This window comes from Hesperophylax consimilis, chromosome 15 (assembly GCF_061612785.1).
Source record: "Hesperophylax consimilis isolate HC1 chromosome 15, BYU_Hcon_1.0, whole genome shotgun sequence".
NCBI classification, from domain to species: domain Eukaryota; kingdom Metazoa; phylum Arthropoda; class Insecta; order Trichoptera; family Limnephilidae; genus Hesperophylax; species Hesperophylax consimilis.
In genome coordinates, this window is record NC_142850.1 from 5,940,160 (window position 1) to 5,957,866 (window position 17,707).

Below are 17,707 nucleotides of genomic sequence, written 5' to 3' on the forward strand. Positions count from 1 at the left end.
AGAGGAGAATGGATGCAGGGTTCATTGAGGCAGTTGCCAATGTTGTTTGAGATCTTTAATTTACCTACAAATAGTTTTTTATGATAAAAAATCATAATTGTTTATAACATAGTAGGAGTTTGCATGGAATATGAGTTTGTATACGTTCCAACTGGTCATTATGACGTAAAAAACGCTACTGGCTGATAAGACAGCTGTCGTCGACTTTGGCGTTGCGTTAGCCGTTTTGACGTTGCAATGTATCCAAAATGTATACGTCAAGGCAAGGTATACGTAATTGTAAAAATAAAACAAAAATTTCTTCAATAACGTAATATTTTTATTAGAAAAAAAAAATAATGAAAATACCCTATTTATCGAAAAGATGAGTGAACATTGCTTCTTCCATTCAATTTCATAGACCAACTCATATAATATTTAAATAAACGAGAAATATAGTTTTATCGTAAAAGTATTCTTAAAACTTGCCTACAAGTAATAATATTAAACTGCCTCTCTATTGAGGAATTTGTTCAGTCAAAATCCAAAATAGTCACAGGTTATTTTGTCCCTTATTATTGTGCCTGTTAAAATTAGAAAACAACACGTGTTTGTCAGTAGGCTACAGCCTTTTAATGTTTTCACCCTCTTCGCTATCTGGAATGGTGTACGTAAGTACCCTCCACTTCATTCTGCCACCGCAGATAAATGACCGCCGCAACCCTTGCGACAGCACCACCCTCACCCACCACCTACACCGATACACCCACACACCAATATACCCACACAAGTACTGCTTCCTGCGAGGGTGAGAGAGAGCAGCCTCCTTGCGACCACCTTCCTCAAAGGCTCTTTGTTGTACAGTGAAACAAGAATGTGGCGAACATTCAACTTGAAGAGATTTAAATTTGTTTACAAATTAACTTTTTTTCGTTTGATATAAAAATATATATTTTTAAATTTTCAAATGCTAAATCTTGTTTCATAGAATTATATCAATTTTTCGGGTATTTTTTAATGCCGACTGAAAGCACGGTATTCTTTCTTTCTAACACTGTTTAAATCATATTTCTCACCGTAATACAAAATGAGATAGCATAACTTTTATGAGACCATGTCAGGCTAGAATATATGTATCTCCTAAAAATACTGTTGTCTTTGAAGAATATCTCCCAAAATTGCCTGGTGGGATTAATGGATTTTAATGGGATTAATGGATTTTCCACCTTGTAAAACGCAGTATACGCTGTGAGTTTAGAAATCAATTCGTCCGACTGCTATAAGAGTATCCTATAGCAATATCAACACCAGAATATTGTAACTAGAAAACTTTCAAACCAGCAAGTAACTCCCTTATCTATCATTAAAGAAATATTCGTATTGACTAGCCGTTTTTCCATATTTCTCAAAAGCTCTTTTGGTATCCAGCTTTGGATATTGACTCCTCTAAAAATGGATAGAATATTTTTAATGGCAAGAAATTCGGTGTGGTTTTGTCTCGTGATTCTAAAGTCTGACCATTATTTGCATAAATTAAAAAAAAAATTGTTCCAAAATTCGTTTGGAATTTTTTTTTCATCATCACGAAATTTTGGCGACTTCGGTTTCCATTCAAATCTACGTTGAAGGCATTTCAACGTTTCACATTTCAATAATGCAATATCCGTAAAGTCCCACTAAAATAACTAACAACTTTTGCTTTCTATATCATGCTCCTTACAAATCATTATCTGTTGTTAATTAACCCGAAAACCCAGAAAAAAATAATTGTAGTATTTTTTATTGAATTTTAAAATAGCTGTAATAGTTTCGTAATCCAAAAACGTCGGTATCTATTTACATTTAATGCGGGATGATATTTACGTTGTACAGTGTTCATCTCCACGAACCCTCCCCATTCTGCCCAGCCTTAATTGCTTTGCAAATTATATGGAGCGATCGACGCTAAATAATACCATCGTGGAAATAATATTAATTAATAGACGAACTTTTAAAAAATTAATAACCGTCTTTTTAGCTTCTTAATATCCACAGTTTCGTTAAAATTAAAAGGAAGAATTCAATTTTACATTAACACGGATAATATCTCTTATTCACGATAGGATCAAGTTCAGCGAACTCCGGAAACATTTTCAATGTAGATAATTTAACATTTGTTTGGATATTTGTCTGGAATCTACATGACATTTTTATGTATAAGCTATTAAAATAATATAAATTAAATTCTTGAGCTTTATAACTTATAAAATGGGTATTCCAGCAATTTTGTTGAACTACAACATTCTTCTAAATTAAATGAATATGTTTAAGGCCCGCATATCCAATTTCTACAGATTTATAAAAAGTTTCTCTTTAACTCTTTAGTTTTTATGTTTCTAAAAAAAAAGTTATATATATGAAGATAATATCTGTACATTTTTTATGCCGAAACGTTAATTATATGAAATTCCCTCCATAGAAAAAATAGCAAGTAAGCTCCGAAAGTTATTAAAAACACGTTTTGTTCCGTTATTTAATATGTTATAGGCATGAAAAAAATCACAGTGTATCTTAAAATGTAACTAAAGCATTTGTCGAAAGATTTTTCTCTATTTCAAGCGAGTCGTGTTTTATTAAATATCTTCACAATTTTCGCATAATTATTATCGTTTATTTTAATATAAGCGAGCTCCCTCTAACATTTGTATTTACATATCTCCCTTTCAAATCATCTTTAAACGGTTACTACGGGCCTTAAATTGTCGGACAGAAAAATTTTCACTGACTTGGTATTTCTGTATAAAAATTCTAAATACTGCATTTGATGGTCCAGAATTGCTTGCATTGATAAGTTTTCGGATTCCACTACGTAATAATAGAAATCGAGATTAATTTAGTGCAAAAATTCTATGACTAACTACCATATGTATTCCTCACTGTCCGGAATACTTATGGAGGGAAATATTTATACCGAGTCAGTTTACATCTTCAATTTATCACTTAAAAATTCAAAGCATTATCACTGAGGCAGTTTAGTTATGCATTATAAATACTGAATATGTTTCACTATTCATATGTAAAAGCCCCTGGAAAGGGCATTAATAAATAAATAAATGTTTCGAACACACATACCTCTTGAAAGAATAAAATTCTGCAAACCGACTTTTAAATAGTTGTTTTAGTCTAGAAATTCCAAAGAGAAAAGCTGATAAAATTTCATGACACCAGAGCTCATCAATGGAAAGTGCCAACTACTTTTGACACAGTGTTCATTCTTTAAAATGTCGTTAAAACAGACACAGCATTCTAACCTGTCCTCAGTTTTCCATCAAGTGTATCAGTTTTCGCATTTTTGAAAAGAGTCGAGGTTTTTTGAGTCCTTCCATAAAATCCTTCCAGTAGTTACCTATTGTTAATAAAGCTAAATTAATATCAACCTAATTAATATCCCTGAATATAAATAGAGTAAATCCTTATAATAATATTAAAGTCAGGATTTCTCTTGATATTATTATCCTCAGCCTTAGTAAATCACGTTAACAAAGCGAGCAAGCAATTAAAATTTTGTTCAACGGGCTAAATGGTTATGCCTTGAGGATCCCTGGGTTATTAGTGTATTTTGATAGCAGGAATAATTCGTTCCAGTACCGTTTAATGACCACCCCTGTTAAAGTCGCTATTTGCAGCCATTTTAGACACCCGAATGGAGCCTCCCCAACATCCTTACCAGGGCTGCCACCTGCTTTAATTACTAAGTTTTCATTTTTTGTTATCTTTTATAGTCAATCGAAATTTTAAGATGAAACGACAAATATATATGTGTATATATACGAGTATATATACATATAAATATATATATATATATATATATATATATATATTTATATGTAGGCTGCAAAGATTTGCCAAACAGGTAAAAAGTTTTAAAAGTCATAAAATTTATTTGAATGTCGGTTATTGTGAACATATTTTTTTTGAGTTTTTTGCATAATTTAAAATTTGATTATAAAATAATGGTATCAGATTGAGGAAACGAAACCAATGATTGTCTTTAAGATTTATCTATTGATACTGATATGAATGAAATCCTGAGCGTCAACACTTAAGATTTTGACTTTGGCCGTGTTTGGTGACCAGAACTGAATAGCCAGGTACTTCCCAACCTTCCACTCTCCCATCTATTTCCCATCCCCACTACCTTCATTCTCATAACGTACCCCAATTAGGGATACAATAGACTGACTGGCTTCAGACGGTTGGGACCAGGGCGACTCTTTTGCGGTTTAAATAAAAAAGAAAAAAAATTAAGCAATATCACCACATTAACAAAAATATAAGAACCCAATTAATTCCTTGTGTTGATACAATGTTAAAGGATTAAAAATTAATTTATTTCGATTAAAATGAGGCAATTGTTAAGTCATATTAAATTTAGCAATTGGTCACGTGGCAAGGTTGCAGCGCCAACCCTTATTCCGCCACCCACCCTAATAGACATAAGATGGCGCCCGGATACATACATCTCCATTATTCCATAGTTTACCGAAGCCAGCGCACTCTACAATAGTCATTAACGAGTGTTTAAAATTAGACAATTTAAAGTTCAACGCAGAATGCTTCAGTAAAATATGGATTGACCGTTGGAATACTTATTTAGCAAATAGCTTTGGGTCGTTAGGGCTAACGGACATCGCTTTAGGCTTAATAATGTTACTTGGTTGCTAAATACTAACAAGTAATGATAAAATTAGTAATGCTTTGATATACGTATATAGCTAATAGATTCAAATATCATCATGTACTCTTACATTGTACCTGAATTTTCGCATGTGAGAATAGTAATTATAGTTTCAAAGAAATATAGAATACCTATCGACACAAAACTTTTTCGATCGTTAATGTTGTGAAAATTTTATTCAATTGACAAACGACCGTGTACTGCTATTGAATTGAAAAGGAAAATACAAACTGACATAATATAGTTTATGGAAAGATACATAAACTGCTTACCCAGTCAAAGGGGGTTGTTCATGTGTTGTGTAAACTTGAAATAATAATGATTTCTCGTCGAATTTCTGAATTTTTCCAAAGTATTTTGAATATTCTTTATATTTCTTCATTTTAAAGATGTTAAAAAAATACTATTTTAGAAATTAGATAAAATTGCACGTATTTAAAATATACTTTAATATTTAAAAAAAGTGCAATATTTTAAATGCAAACACGAAAAAACTGATCAAAACGTCGAAAATTTTCCCATAATTAAAAATACACAGTCGTATTATTTAAAGAATTTGCAAAAAAATATCACCCCACTTTTCTACTCGTTCGTGTAGCTAAAATTTATAATAATAATTTTGGCGCAACTGCTTTGTTTTTAAAAAAAATGTGTATTTACTATTGTAAATACGCACGTATATAAATAAGCAGAAAGCATTTATTTTGTTAAAAAAAGATTACTTTCATCGAAGTTTTATTAAATTCACGCAGTACAAGTCAATTGAAAAATTATATGTACCAAAAAACCTCTCTATTCCAGTACAACAAAACAATGTTCACAATGCGATATTATAAATAGAAAATAACACACATAAAAGGTTGGGCAAAATTGATTTCAAAATGTGAATTTGCCATAATTCTTGCAAAGAGCATCAAATGTCATTGTGCTTTGGCATTTATGTTGTAGACAGATAGAGAATGAGTTAATAAGCAATACACACCTGAAGAACACGGAAATATTATTACTACTAATTTGACCAATTTCCGGACTGTTGTGTTAAACAACAGGTGGGGCAAAAGAAATGTCATAATGTGAATTTCTTAATTGATATTTTTTAAAAATGGGCTCTGTTTTAACTTAAAGTTTATTTCAAGGTTTTTACGAGACACTTAGCCAAATTAATACTCACTCACTCAGCCAAATATTCCATAAATTATATGGAATGCTACAGTCCCACCGGTTCTGGACAGTTGAGTTTCTTGTACAGTAATCATATAAAAACAAATTAGACTGTATGAATAGAAATTTTTTCTACGATGTTCTATTGTTTATACCGACGTATAATGATTAATTATATTTTTTTAAATGGAGAGCTAAATATTATACTGTACATATAATACAGTTTGATAACTTCATAATAATTTTAAAACCTTTCTAAAGTAAGGATATTTGAAGGGGTATGGGCCAAATCATTATTCCCGCTTCTTCTTAATTATTCATTGGATTAAACTGTGTTTTAATTTTGTTATTAATTGCGAATTAAATTTTCTCTTTATCCTCCGATTAATTAACATTATTTTTATTCACACGTCTCGTTCATAATTCACTCTAATCCGAAACTTTGTAAGCTCGGTACACAAAAGCTACCGGCGAACTCAGCTCATTGCTTTGGATTCTGAATAATATAACACGTAAAAACGAGATAAAAAGTGTTCTGGGAATCTATAAAGACTCGCGAGAAAGTAGGAAGACTAGCTTACTTTGGATCCGTCTTGAAGTTGTAGGGGTATTTTTAAGGGTGGGTTGATTTTGTGTTCCCATCCCGCTCACGTGTTTGTAGTCTTATACGGCGATGAGAGAGAGAGTAATCAAGGGTAATTATGCATTGTATTTGCAAATTACACGGTACTTAGCCGTTCATATAATGTTCATTAATCATCCCCTTCTCCTTTCCACCCCCCTTGTATAAAGTTACGGGTAAAGCCGGAGCCGGCGGCTGGGACCGTACCTAGAAATTAGTTGTTAATACAACACTATAAAAGTGTAATTAGGGATAATAATCGGTCCGATTCGCATATTTACAAGTAATTTATTTATCAGTACAACTGTTATTCATTACTGGAGTAATTATGAATTACATAATGGTTAGTAGGTATTATTTAAAATAATTTAAAACATTTATATCGGAATGTAACAAATTTACATTGTGGTATTTATGTAGGTAGTTTAGAGCAATCGTAACAAAGCATCAGTTAGGTTCAGTTTATATTCGAGTATTTTGAAAAATAAATATCCTTTTATTGTATAAAACTATTAATTTAAGATTTGACTACTCTGACGCTCTAAATTTACTGTCACTTTAGAACTTTGCATCTCCAAAGGATACTTGATGGAAGATATTATTTTAAAATAATAGCTTCGTGTTCAAATCTGTTATGGAGTCTTATATGTAGTGTTGTTGTAATTTCTATTTTATTTTATGTTACTCTTACGTTTTACTAATATTGCTTCATATGTATTTTTCTTTTTTTGAATTATTTTCTCATTATACTTGTAATCACAATTTTACAATTGTGTATTTTGTACGTACTTTACAATGGATTCCATCTATTTACTGTCAGTATCTCCTGTATAATACAGATATTCTCCTATGTACACTGCATCATGTATCACATATATAAATATATAAATAAATAAATAACACATAGACTTTGTATTTTGGAAATGAGCTTATAGATACGTCGCTGATATTTTCGACTTAACTGACACATTCAAAGCCAAATTAGTTCAGCACTTTTTAATAAATATAAATAACGAGTAATCATAATTTGTGCATATGCGTAAGTATTTTCAATTTTCATTTTTTTTTAAATTTGTAGTGTTCTTTAAGGTTTTGTGTGATAACAACTTAACAGGTAATAGGCATAAAAATCGCTTGACAAACTGAGGGGTAAAATTCGGTTTATGGGAGTCACTCGAACAACCGAAATTGAACTTGATTTAGACTAATTTAGGGCTGGGGAATTCGAATCTGTAAGAATTGGGTGGAGGTCGGCACTATTAACTGAGTTATAGAGTTTTGAAATTTCGTACGCGATACATAGAAACCATGTTTTATTTATCAACTATGACTTAAGAAAATCAAATTAATGACTATTTAATTACTTTTGAAATTTCAGTTGTGCCAACTAAAAAAAGAAAAGTGTTGCCAGAAGTGCCAAAAGTGTTACAGATTCGGATTCCCCAGCCCTAAATTATTCTAAATCAAGTTCAATTTCGGTTGTTCGAGTGACTCCCATAAACCGAATTTTACCCCTCAGTTTGTCAAGCGATTTTTATGCCTATTACCTACGATATAAGGTATAGGTAAAAAATATACACATTTCTGGCTTGTAGCTTCCTCTTAAGGAGAAAGGGACTTACAGATTCGGATTCCCCAGCCCTAAATTAGTCTAAATCAAGTTCAATTTCGGTTATTCAAGTGACTCCCATAAACGGAATTTTTTCCTAACTGAGTCCAGAAACGTTCGATTTCAAGCAAATTTTACTAACTAACTAACTAACCATCACGCCGTTTCCCCGCAGGGGTAGGCAGAGAGGACGGACCGCCAAACAACTCGGTCTTGGCACACACTCCTTGCCTCATTCACATTCATACATCGTCTCATACATACTCTTCTATTGTTCTGACTCTTGACATGGCCCGACTCAAGTATCTGATTCACTTGGTCGTGCCATGTCTTCCTCGGGCGTCCCCGACTTCTGCTACCATTCACATTTGCATCGTATATTCTCCTTACACTCTTTTCTTCGCTCATTCGCTCTACATGCCCAAACCATCTAAGCGTCCCTTTCTTGATCTTACTCATTACGCGTACATCAGCCTTGCACTCTTTGCGGATATCCACATTCCTCACACGATCATACATGGTTTTACCACACATACGCCTCAGGGATCTCATTTCAACAGCATTCAATCTACTTTCATCCTTTCTTTGCCAGTTCCATGCCTCACTTCCATACATCAGGGTAGGTACCAGCACTCCATTGTGGACTGCTAACTGCTAACATAGCAAATTTTATAAGAAAGCAAAAAAGTTAATCAAGTGAAACTGTCACAGATAATCTTATCTATAAAACTGTATTTTTTAAATTTGTTTCCTTTGTGCTTTCATACATTTCTATTGAAAAATTATTTGTTTTAGTAGTTTACATTTCTATTCTTTATTGAGTAATCTATATTTTTTATTTGTATTCTACTCAAGCAAAGCGATAGGAAAACTTTCAATTTGTCTAAAGCATATTTTTTTGTATTAATAGTGTACACCAATTCGTTATAAAGATTAATCAAAATAGAGATTTGGGACTAAGCTTCGCCTTAAACCAAGAATGATTAGTAAAATGTATGATTTGTATAGGAAAGTACATACTTACCAAGATTATTTTAATTACTTTTATATCAAGTTATACCTTTTTTTTATTTTGCAGCGATAGTAAACTAATTTTTTTTTCCTAGTAGATGGATGAATTAATCTTGCATATTATATATTAATAAACATGAAAAAACAAATGACTATAGAATCACAGACTTGTTCTGGAACATATCATTTGGTAAACAAGTATTAATATGGAGAAACATAAGAATATTTATTTTAATCAAGTTTAATTTATAAAACTCCATTTTATTTTAGGCTTTTCCTTTCTTCATTCAAAAATATTATAATACAATTAATTAAATTTAAAAAACCAACTAAAACTATCATATGACTGGTATACTCAGAACTCCATTTTATTTTAAGCTTTTCCTTTATTTGTTCAATACTATTATAATACAATTAATTAAATTTAAAAAACCTGTTAAAACTATCATAGGCTAGTATACCTACAGCATTGCAGTCATTACATTGGAGTTAATAATACACGTAAAACTGAGTAATTAATTATAAACAATTAATAATTTCCATTTCAGCTCTATTAACTATTTAATAAATTTATTTGTACAACGCCCATGAGGTGATTTTTTACGAAAACGACGCTACATAAATTAGCCAAATGTTATTATTATTATTATAACCTAGGTGGAAATAAAATAAATATATCGTCTGTTAGTGACTTCAATACAGTTTGATAATACCCTCAGAAAGCGAAACAGCTGTCACGCGTAGTAATAAATGCACAACAAATAAATTAGATTTATTTTATCAATTGTATAGTAGTAATAATATAATAAAAAACATTGAAAAAAAATATGATATAACAAAACACGTTATTATATTGCTTAGTAACCTTAAGGCGAAGCTTAGTGCCAAATCACTATTTTGATTAATCTTTATAACGAATTGGTGTACATTAAGAATACCAAAAAATATGTTTTAGATAAAATGAAGATTTCCTATCGCTTTGCTTGGGTAGAATACAAATAAAAAAATAGATTACTCAATAAAAAATAGAAATGTAAACTACAAAAAAAAAAAGTTTAATATTGAAATGTATGAAAGCATAAAGGTAAACACTTAAAAAATACAGTATTATAGCTAATATTATCTGTGACAGTTTCACTTGATTAAATTTTTTGCTTTCTTATAAAATTATTTAGAAAATAAATTTAAAAAAAACAGTTTTGTGCTTAAAATCGAACGTTTCTAGACTCCGTTTGTTAAGCGATTTTAATAATGCCTATTACCTGAAATATAAGGTATACCAAGAATATACACATTTTTGGCTTGTAGCTTCCTCTTAATATGTTATACCACCTTATATGCTACCTACGTTAGAACGTGTTTTCTTCGAAGAATACAATTTTTATCATTAATTTATTTTACGAGTGGGGTATCCAATTATCTACGTACCTTATAAAATATAGATAAGTGTACATCTGTTTGTAGGTAGTGCTTGATGGGAACAATTTAAGATATAATTAAACAAATTCGTTCAGTTACACCCCGAGACAAGTCATTCCGGCCAAGTTGCTAATTAATTCACGGGTCCAATATAACAAGACATTCCATCAAAGTTAGGACAGGCAGTTTTCAAGAGATATTACACGTACTTCATCATCCCGTCTTCCCTGTCTGCGAGGGTGGGAGGGAGACGGCGGGATGGGGGACTGTCGGGTATTTGCAACAGGGAGAATGATATTATATTATAATTCTGAGTTGTTCGACTCTGTTAAGGGCTGGAACTAATAATTATTCGGATGTTTCATAGATAAATGTGGCATTAATTGTAAACTAGCAGTTAAAAACCCGCTCCGCGGGTTTTTGCTGCTAGGCCCTGCGGGCGGCACTTCGTTGGGCTTCGCCCAGTTTGAGTGATACTAACAGTTACATTTAATAGGTAGATATTAGATCAATGGGTAGATATATAATAGAAAGACATTCTGAACCATTAAACACCCCTCACCCCAAAATAAATCTCGTCAATGAGAAAAATGTTTCCTCTTCCATACCACCGAAATGATTTAATTTTTAAATCGAAACTTAAATTGCAAAATATTTATATGTAATTTGAAAATAAAAAAATATCAACATATTACAATATTACATATAACTTTGGTAAAATAATATACTCTTACCAAAAGACTGTCAAAGTAATTACATTTTTTTTAAAATATATGAAGAATTATTTTATTGGGATAAGTCCTAAAAATCTACATATTTGGGTGAAATAATATTACGCTCTTACCTAACGATTGTCAAAGTAAATACACCAAAACTCTCTTAATTCTTAGGCTGGAAAACCTTACAGGTGGGATAAATTGAGTCAAAAAACAAAACTTTTTAAGCAAGTACAATTTATTATACTTTTATTTTTTACAATCTACAACATAATATTATACACTTTCATTAGGAAAAAATCTCTTTATAAACAATATTATCCGTATACCAATCAGTCAGAATTTGTATAAATAACGATGACTGCGCTCAAACTGTCCATGAGAAAATACTGGTTCAGGAAGTAACAGTCCACCCCGTTCAAAAGTTTGTCCTTGAGATTTATTGATGGTCATTGCATAAGCTAATTTGACTAATTGTAACATCCGACAAAGTGTTTTAAATTCTAGGAATGAAATGTACTGTACCTTTTCTGTTCCCCGTAATGATTTTGGCTTGAATTAAGTTACAGCTGAAATTTTTATAGCACCGCTTTTGTGAGATATCAGCTCAGGGGCGCTTTCCGTTGAAGTACATCCTCATTGATAGCATAAACATGACTATTTTTAGGGCACAATATGGTACGTTGACTCATCACTAAGGCATCAGGAGTTGTATGTGTCTCACTGTATATATAGTGAATAATATCTTGACAAATATTTACATTGGGAATAAGCACAGATGATTCTAATGTTCCTTCTACCGAAGGAAGTTTGCCATCTTCCAAGTCCAAAAGCCATTTAGAAAATATATTTTCACTTTCTAAAGCTCTGACATTTGTTTTTAATTGAAAAGTTTTCAAATGGTACCAAAGTATGCTGCTTTTTATGCAAGCGGCAATTAATTGTCCTCGTGAAGTACGTCGACACACTGGAAGGATCTGACGAAAGTCTCCGCCCAAAACAATAACTTTGTTACCAAAGACAGAATCACTTCCCATGATATCACGTATAGTACGCTCAATAACTTCTAAAGCTACACCTGGTGCTTCATCCCATATTATAATATCTGCTTCCGTTATAATTTTCCGATTCTTTGATGTGACCTTACATGTTGTATTGTCCTGTAAATTGATGGGTAAATTAAAAGCAGTATGATAAAACTCTTTTACCTTTTCGTCTTAGAGTGTGAATTAAAGTTTAGTAAAGGTATGTTTTCCATGTTTCGCCTGGGCCATCAATGAAGAAACATTCATTGTCATCATTTTCATGTGAAAAAACTTATTCAAAATAGAATTATATGCTTGAAGTTGTACGTCATTGAGTTTGGCAGCCATCAATTCACCTAAAGTGTTTTCAGAAATTACATTAAAATCAGATACTTGTCCAAAACTGCAACTTTCATCAGGTTCAGGTAAGCCCTGCATTCTGCAAGATGAATTCTCCTTCATAAGAATATCCTGTATGTTTAAAAGACAAAGATTAATTAATAGCTGTTTCTTCAGCAACACCACGATGAAAAAAATCTTCAGCCGAAGATCGAAGGGATACATTGTATTAAAATTAAAACAAATAGATGTCTAAGAATTTTAGGCATCAAATACAATGAAGCCTCCGTCATGCACTGCGTCCATTCTCGTATGTCATCAATGATGTTGTCGCCTCCCCGCTGTCGCCTCGTCCACTTTTTACCAGCTGAAAAGACATAGTTATTTGGTACATCTTGATACAGAATAGAGCGTCCCTCAATATCTTTAAGATTTAATTGGAACCACGCTGTTAAAGAGGTGTTCCTTGTAGATGCTTCCCTAAGAGCCTGTTCCTCCCGCCCCTCTACAAAATAAACAGATTGGCTGTCGGGTAAATGTAAAGCCAGAAGTAAAATTGAGTGAGATTGATCATGTATAGATAAGTGAGAAAATCTCTAAAAACCCAGTATAAATAAATAAATACTATCCAAAGAGGAACAAATTTCAACATTAATATGAGCATCATATTTTTTGCTAAGGAATGCATTATATGGAACAACAAATCGATTGTCGATACGTATATCCCGAACAACGTGATTTTCAGAAAAATTATCACGTATCCTGTACTCTGGGTAACCTGCGGAATTATTATCAGTAGCATCTTTAAATGATTTGGGGAATTTTTTAGAGCACTTACCGTATACCATGCAGACTGACCTTGGATTAAGTACGCCACATGGTCCATGAATGTTATTTTTTTAAATAATATGGTACAAAGCCGTTCTTCGGATGGGGTAGTTCTGCAGATACGGCATTATCAATATCAGAAGCTGTAATAAACTTATCTTGGCTGCAAAGTGTAAACACACCATGTAGATGAGGGAGTCCTCTTTTTTGCTGATCAATTACAGAAGTATACACCCAACAAATTACCTTTCCAAAAACATGTTTCTCAGTCATATCATGAATAAATTCCTTGACTTTTAGATGGAAAACCTTGGCTACTATATCAGGCCTGTCCGCGGCCGATTGATAATGTTCCAATTCGGTTGGTATTTCTGTCCATTTGGGATTGCATGTAAAAGTTATGACGACGACAGGACGACCAAATTTACGTACCATTGCCATTGAAACTTGATAAAGTTTATTCACATGGCGTGGTCCACCAGTAAATGAAGATGGAAGAATGACTGTATTACCTGCACATACTCCTCTATCAGTGGCTAAATTTCTTACATGGTTTTGCAAACCTTGATAGCATTCCACTCTGAGGTGTCGTTGGTTTTTCCTAATGTAATCTAGGCGACCAGATTGGTAAATAATGTAAGCATGAATTAAATACTGTTGAAAAAGTTTACCCGCATAATGGATTGGATTAAATATGTTTCTTCGCACTGCTAATTTACTTGCATAAAACTACATAGCAGTTACAGTATGACATTGAGCAGTACAGAAATCAGCATGATGCTGAAAGCCTGGAGTCCAACCACATTTACCTGATGGAAATAGTAGTGGGAAAACCATGGGATCTAAATGCTTTGATAAAGTTGCCATCCTTTGAGGTCCTTCAACATTTTTAGGTTAAACAGCGATATCTATACCCGATGACAAATTCCCGTCTGTCTGCTACGTAAACCATAGCGATATCGTGAGAACTGGTTGGAGCATTGTACCTCTGATGAACGTGTAAATAATAGACGTATATCTCTCACCTGCCCACCCTCAGCCGCAATGCGTATTTCTTCTTCCTCGACAGCTTCTTTTAGTTCAATCATCAATTATTTGCATTATATTTTTATAGCAATCGGCATAACATGGATGACTCATACGCACTCTAACAGCCTCATCAGGATCATATAGATAAAGCTGAGCATAGGAAGGTATTTTACCTGCAACTTGTATACTTCTGGAAGTCAGATGATAAACCTAACCAATTTTTTTAAAACAATATGGACCATTACCTGGGATATTAGCTATTTGCGCTCCAAATGAGGCAAATCTATTAACACTGTATACATCAAGTAGCATTTGTATTGACAAACAAAATTCCTAAAGTTTTTAGATTGACTACAATCTCCTGTCAATCATTCGTGCTGGAGGATAAGCTAAAATTTGTAGTATATGGCACTTCAATCGCTTGGTAAATTTCCCTCTCATTCGAACATTCCGAAATTTGACCAATTCTGGTAAAATATTGCCCACATACCTTTTAGCCATAGTAATTAAATTGAAATAATAATCTGAAAACAAACATTTCTTTTTAGCGATTCACAGCGATAGTTTTTAAAAGAAATATCTACGGTTATCACGTCAATAATAATTCTGTAATTATCACATATTAAACATGACAGCTGATGACAGCGAATGGGGTCGGTGTTGTAATATCAAAAAAATAATTAATTACGTATTTAAGTATCGAGTGGAACTGGTTATTTTTTATTTAATTTATGATGGTGGATTTATAATTATAAATTATATTTATTATTTATAATTATTTATAATTATAATATATCTCACATTAAATAATCACACTGACATTGTACATTGCTTGACACTAACTGGCTATAAAAGTTTTTTACATTTTTTCCATATACGCTGGCAACACTGAACAATCTGTCTTTCGCGTGAATAATGATAAACGTCAAATTTTAATACGTAATTGTGGATAATTTTTACTGTAATGTAATGAATCCAATGGATTGTCAACTTTCTAAAACATATTTTCTTCGATATTATCCAAAAATTATATGAGCATCGTGTCATTTTCAAATCGTGCCTTAATTTTCAAGTTAGCGGAATTTAACTGAAACAGACAATTTAAATTTGACCAATGAGAGGGCCTACACCGTCCAGACGCTAGAGTATTAATAATATCAGATTTAAGGATTTACCTAATACTGGTTTCTAACTAATACTGGTTATATCAACATCCCAAGTAATGAATCTAAACGCAGAAAAATGAGTACAGATTTTTTTATCACTATTCTATTAAAAATGTGCACGATAATTTCCTTATAAATTAGGTATTCAGAAAATATATTAACACATGTTCAACGCAGGTGGCCTACTCTGAATATATATACGGACGAAAGGCGTTATTATTATTTTTTTAATAACTCGTGTTCCTACTTCCTCATAACATATTCGTACTGTACTGTTATTCTGTTATGAAATTAAATTTGTCAATTCATTCGTGATAGGAATCCAGTTCCGTTTTTAACAGGAAAACTTACTTAGTGTGCATTTTGTTGCTCTTTGATTGGGGTAAGCACGTGTTTATGAATAGTAAAATGACAACTATACAAAATTTCATTTTAACTATGAAGCAGAAAACTGTCTGAAAAATTAAAGTCTTAAACAAATAGAACCATGGAACTAGGATTCATACTCTTTTGATAGAACTCTTGAATAGTGAGTAATGGGGTCATGATTATTGTACAGCTTTTGTGTCTAGAAATTCGAAGCCAATGTTTTCTGGTCGATTTTCTAGTCATTGTTGTAATTTGAGCTTTAACGCCTTTGAAAAATACCTTCAAACCAGACGCAAAATTTTTAAACAAAATCTCGTAAAAATGTTAGTAAAGCTGGTTGTACAGACACTATATTTTTAAGTTAACTGTTGGCCTCCCAAATAAATCAAGTTTTTATTGGAAATATTCTTGCCTTGGATTTTGATTATGTGAGAACTTATATTAAAATATGAATGCTGCCAAGATGGGTAGGTAGCTACTAGCTGCTTGTGTTCTAGTAGAAACAGTATAAACCTTTGTATTTATTTAATTAAATGAAATGTGAAAGCCACTTAGTAATGTTTTAATCCGGCTGCAGAGGGTTTCCATTATTTTAAATCCGCGGATCACGGCAAGACCGGGTTAAGTCCGACTCGAGTTCAGCGGACAATTTGTATCGCGAAATTAATTATCTAGTCTCATTTCAGATTTAATACGCAATTAATTTCAGCGAATCCTCTCTCTTAGGGCTTCGCCAATAATACTTGTTCCGAGCGACGGCACGGCGACTAAATCCTCGTGAAATTAATTTCTAACAATTCCTCTGGGGATGGGGAGGAACACCATGCTACCTTGCTTCCCTCCCGCTACTCCTGCTACCCCTGCTACCTCTGCTAGCTTGTAGCCTAGAATCCTCCACCCACCCTTGTATCGTTACAAGTTATGGGGGGTTATATCGACACTTAGGTTTTGATGCAATATTAGTTATAAACTTGAATGAAGCATATCATTACTTTGAAAATGGAGTAGTTATAACATGCTTGAGTATCAATAAAATATGCATTATGGTTGAAACTTGCGTATTACACTACTTGTTCTAATTTATTACGTATTACCGTAACAACGGTGATATTCTTACAATCATTCCAGTACTATGCGGAAGATATTTTTTTACAAGATAAGGAACCTACTTCTTTGCTTCTGTGTCTGTAGGTACTAATTTCTCAAGTTTGTATTGTTTTAACGATGAATTTTGTATCTAACAATGAATATTCTTTACTTTCAGGTTTGGTTCCAGAACCGTCGCACAAAGTGGAGGAAGAAGCATGCTGCCGAGATGGCCACCGCTAAGCGTAAACAGGAAGAGCTGGGTGAGGAATGCGAGGAACCAACTCTTGAAGACGATGAGGGAAGCGAACCCGACTCCGAAGAGACAGCCGCCAAGAGACTGCGCCGAGAGCTCCAACACCACCACCAGCAGCCGCGTCCGTAACGCCAAGGACCCTCGCCTCAAGAAGTCGAGAGGGCCAGGGAGTATGTCGCACGGTGTGGAGAAGTCCAGGGATATGTCCCCTGGATGCAAAACCAAGAGTATGATCCAGGAACTTCGAGGCAAGCCAGTACGAGACAAGAGTTTGAATCCGGAACTTCCAGACAAACTAATTCCAGACAAGATTTTGATGCAGTAACCAGACAGACTACTTCCAGAACAGAATTTGAAGCTGGAACACAAAGAGGT

At 33.0% G+C, this 17,707-nt stretch overlaps 1 protein-coding gene across 1 annotated transcript in view; it reads left to right on the plus strand.

Annotated features, from left to right (window-relative positions):
• Nucleotides 1-17,469, plus strand: part of HGTX (HGTX homeodomain transcription factor) — a 115,854-nt gene extending 98,385 nt beyond the window's left edge. Inside the window, exon 3 of the mRNA XM_089639961.1 lies at nt 17,255-17,469. Within this exon, the coding sequence (XP_089496087.1) occupies nt 17,255-17,461 (207 nt within the window). The 3' untranslated portion in view covers nt 17,462-17,469. The remainder of the gene's footprint in view (nt 1-17,254) is intronic.
• The last annotated feature ends 238 nt before the right edge of the window (nt 17,470-17,707 follow it).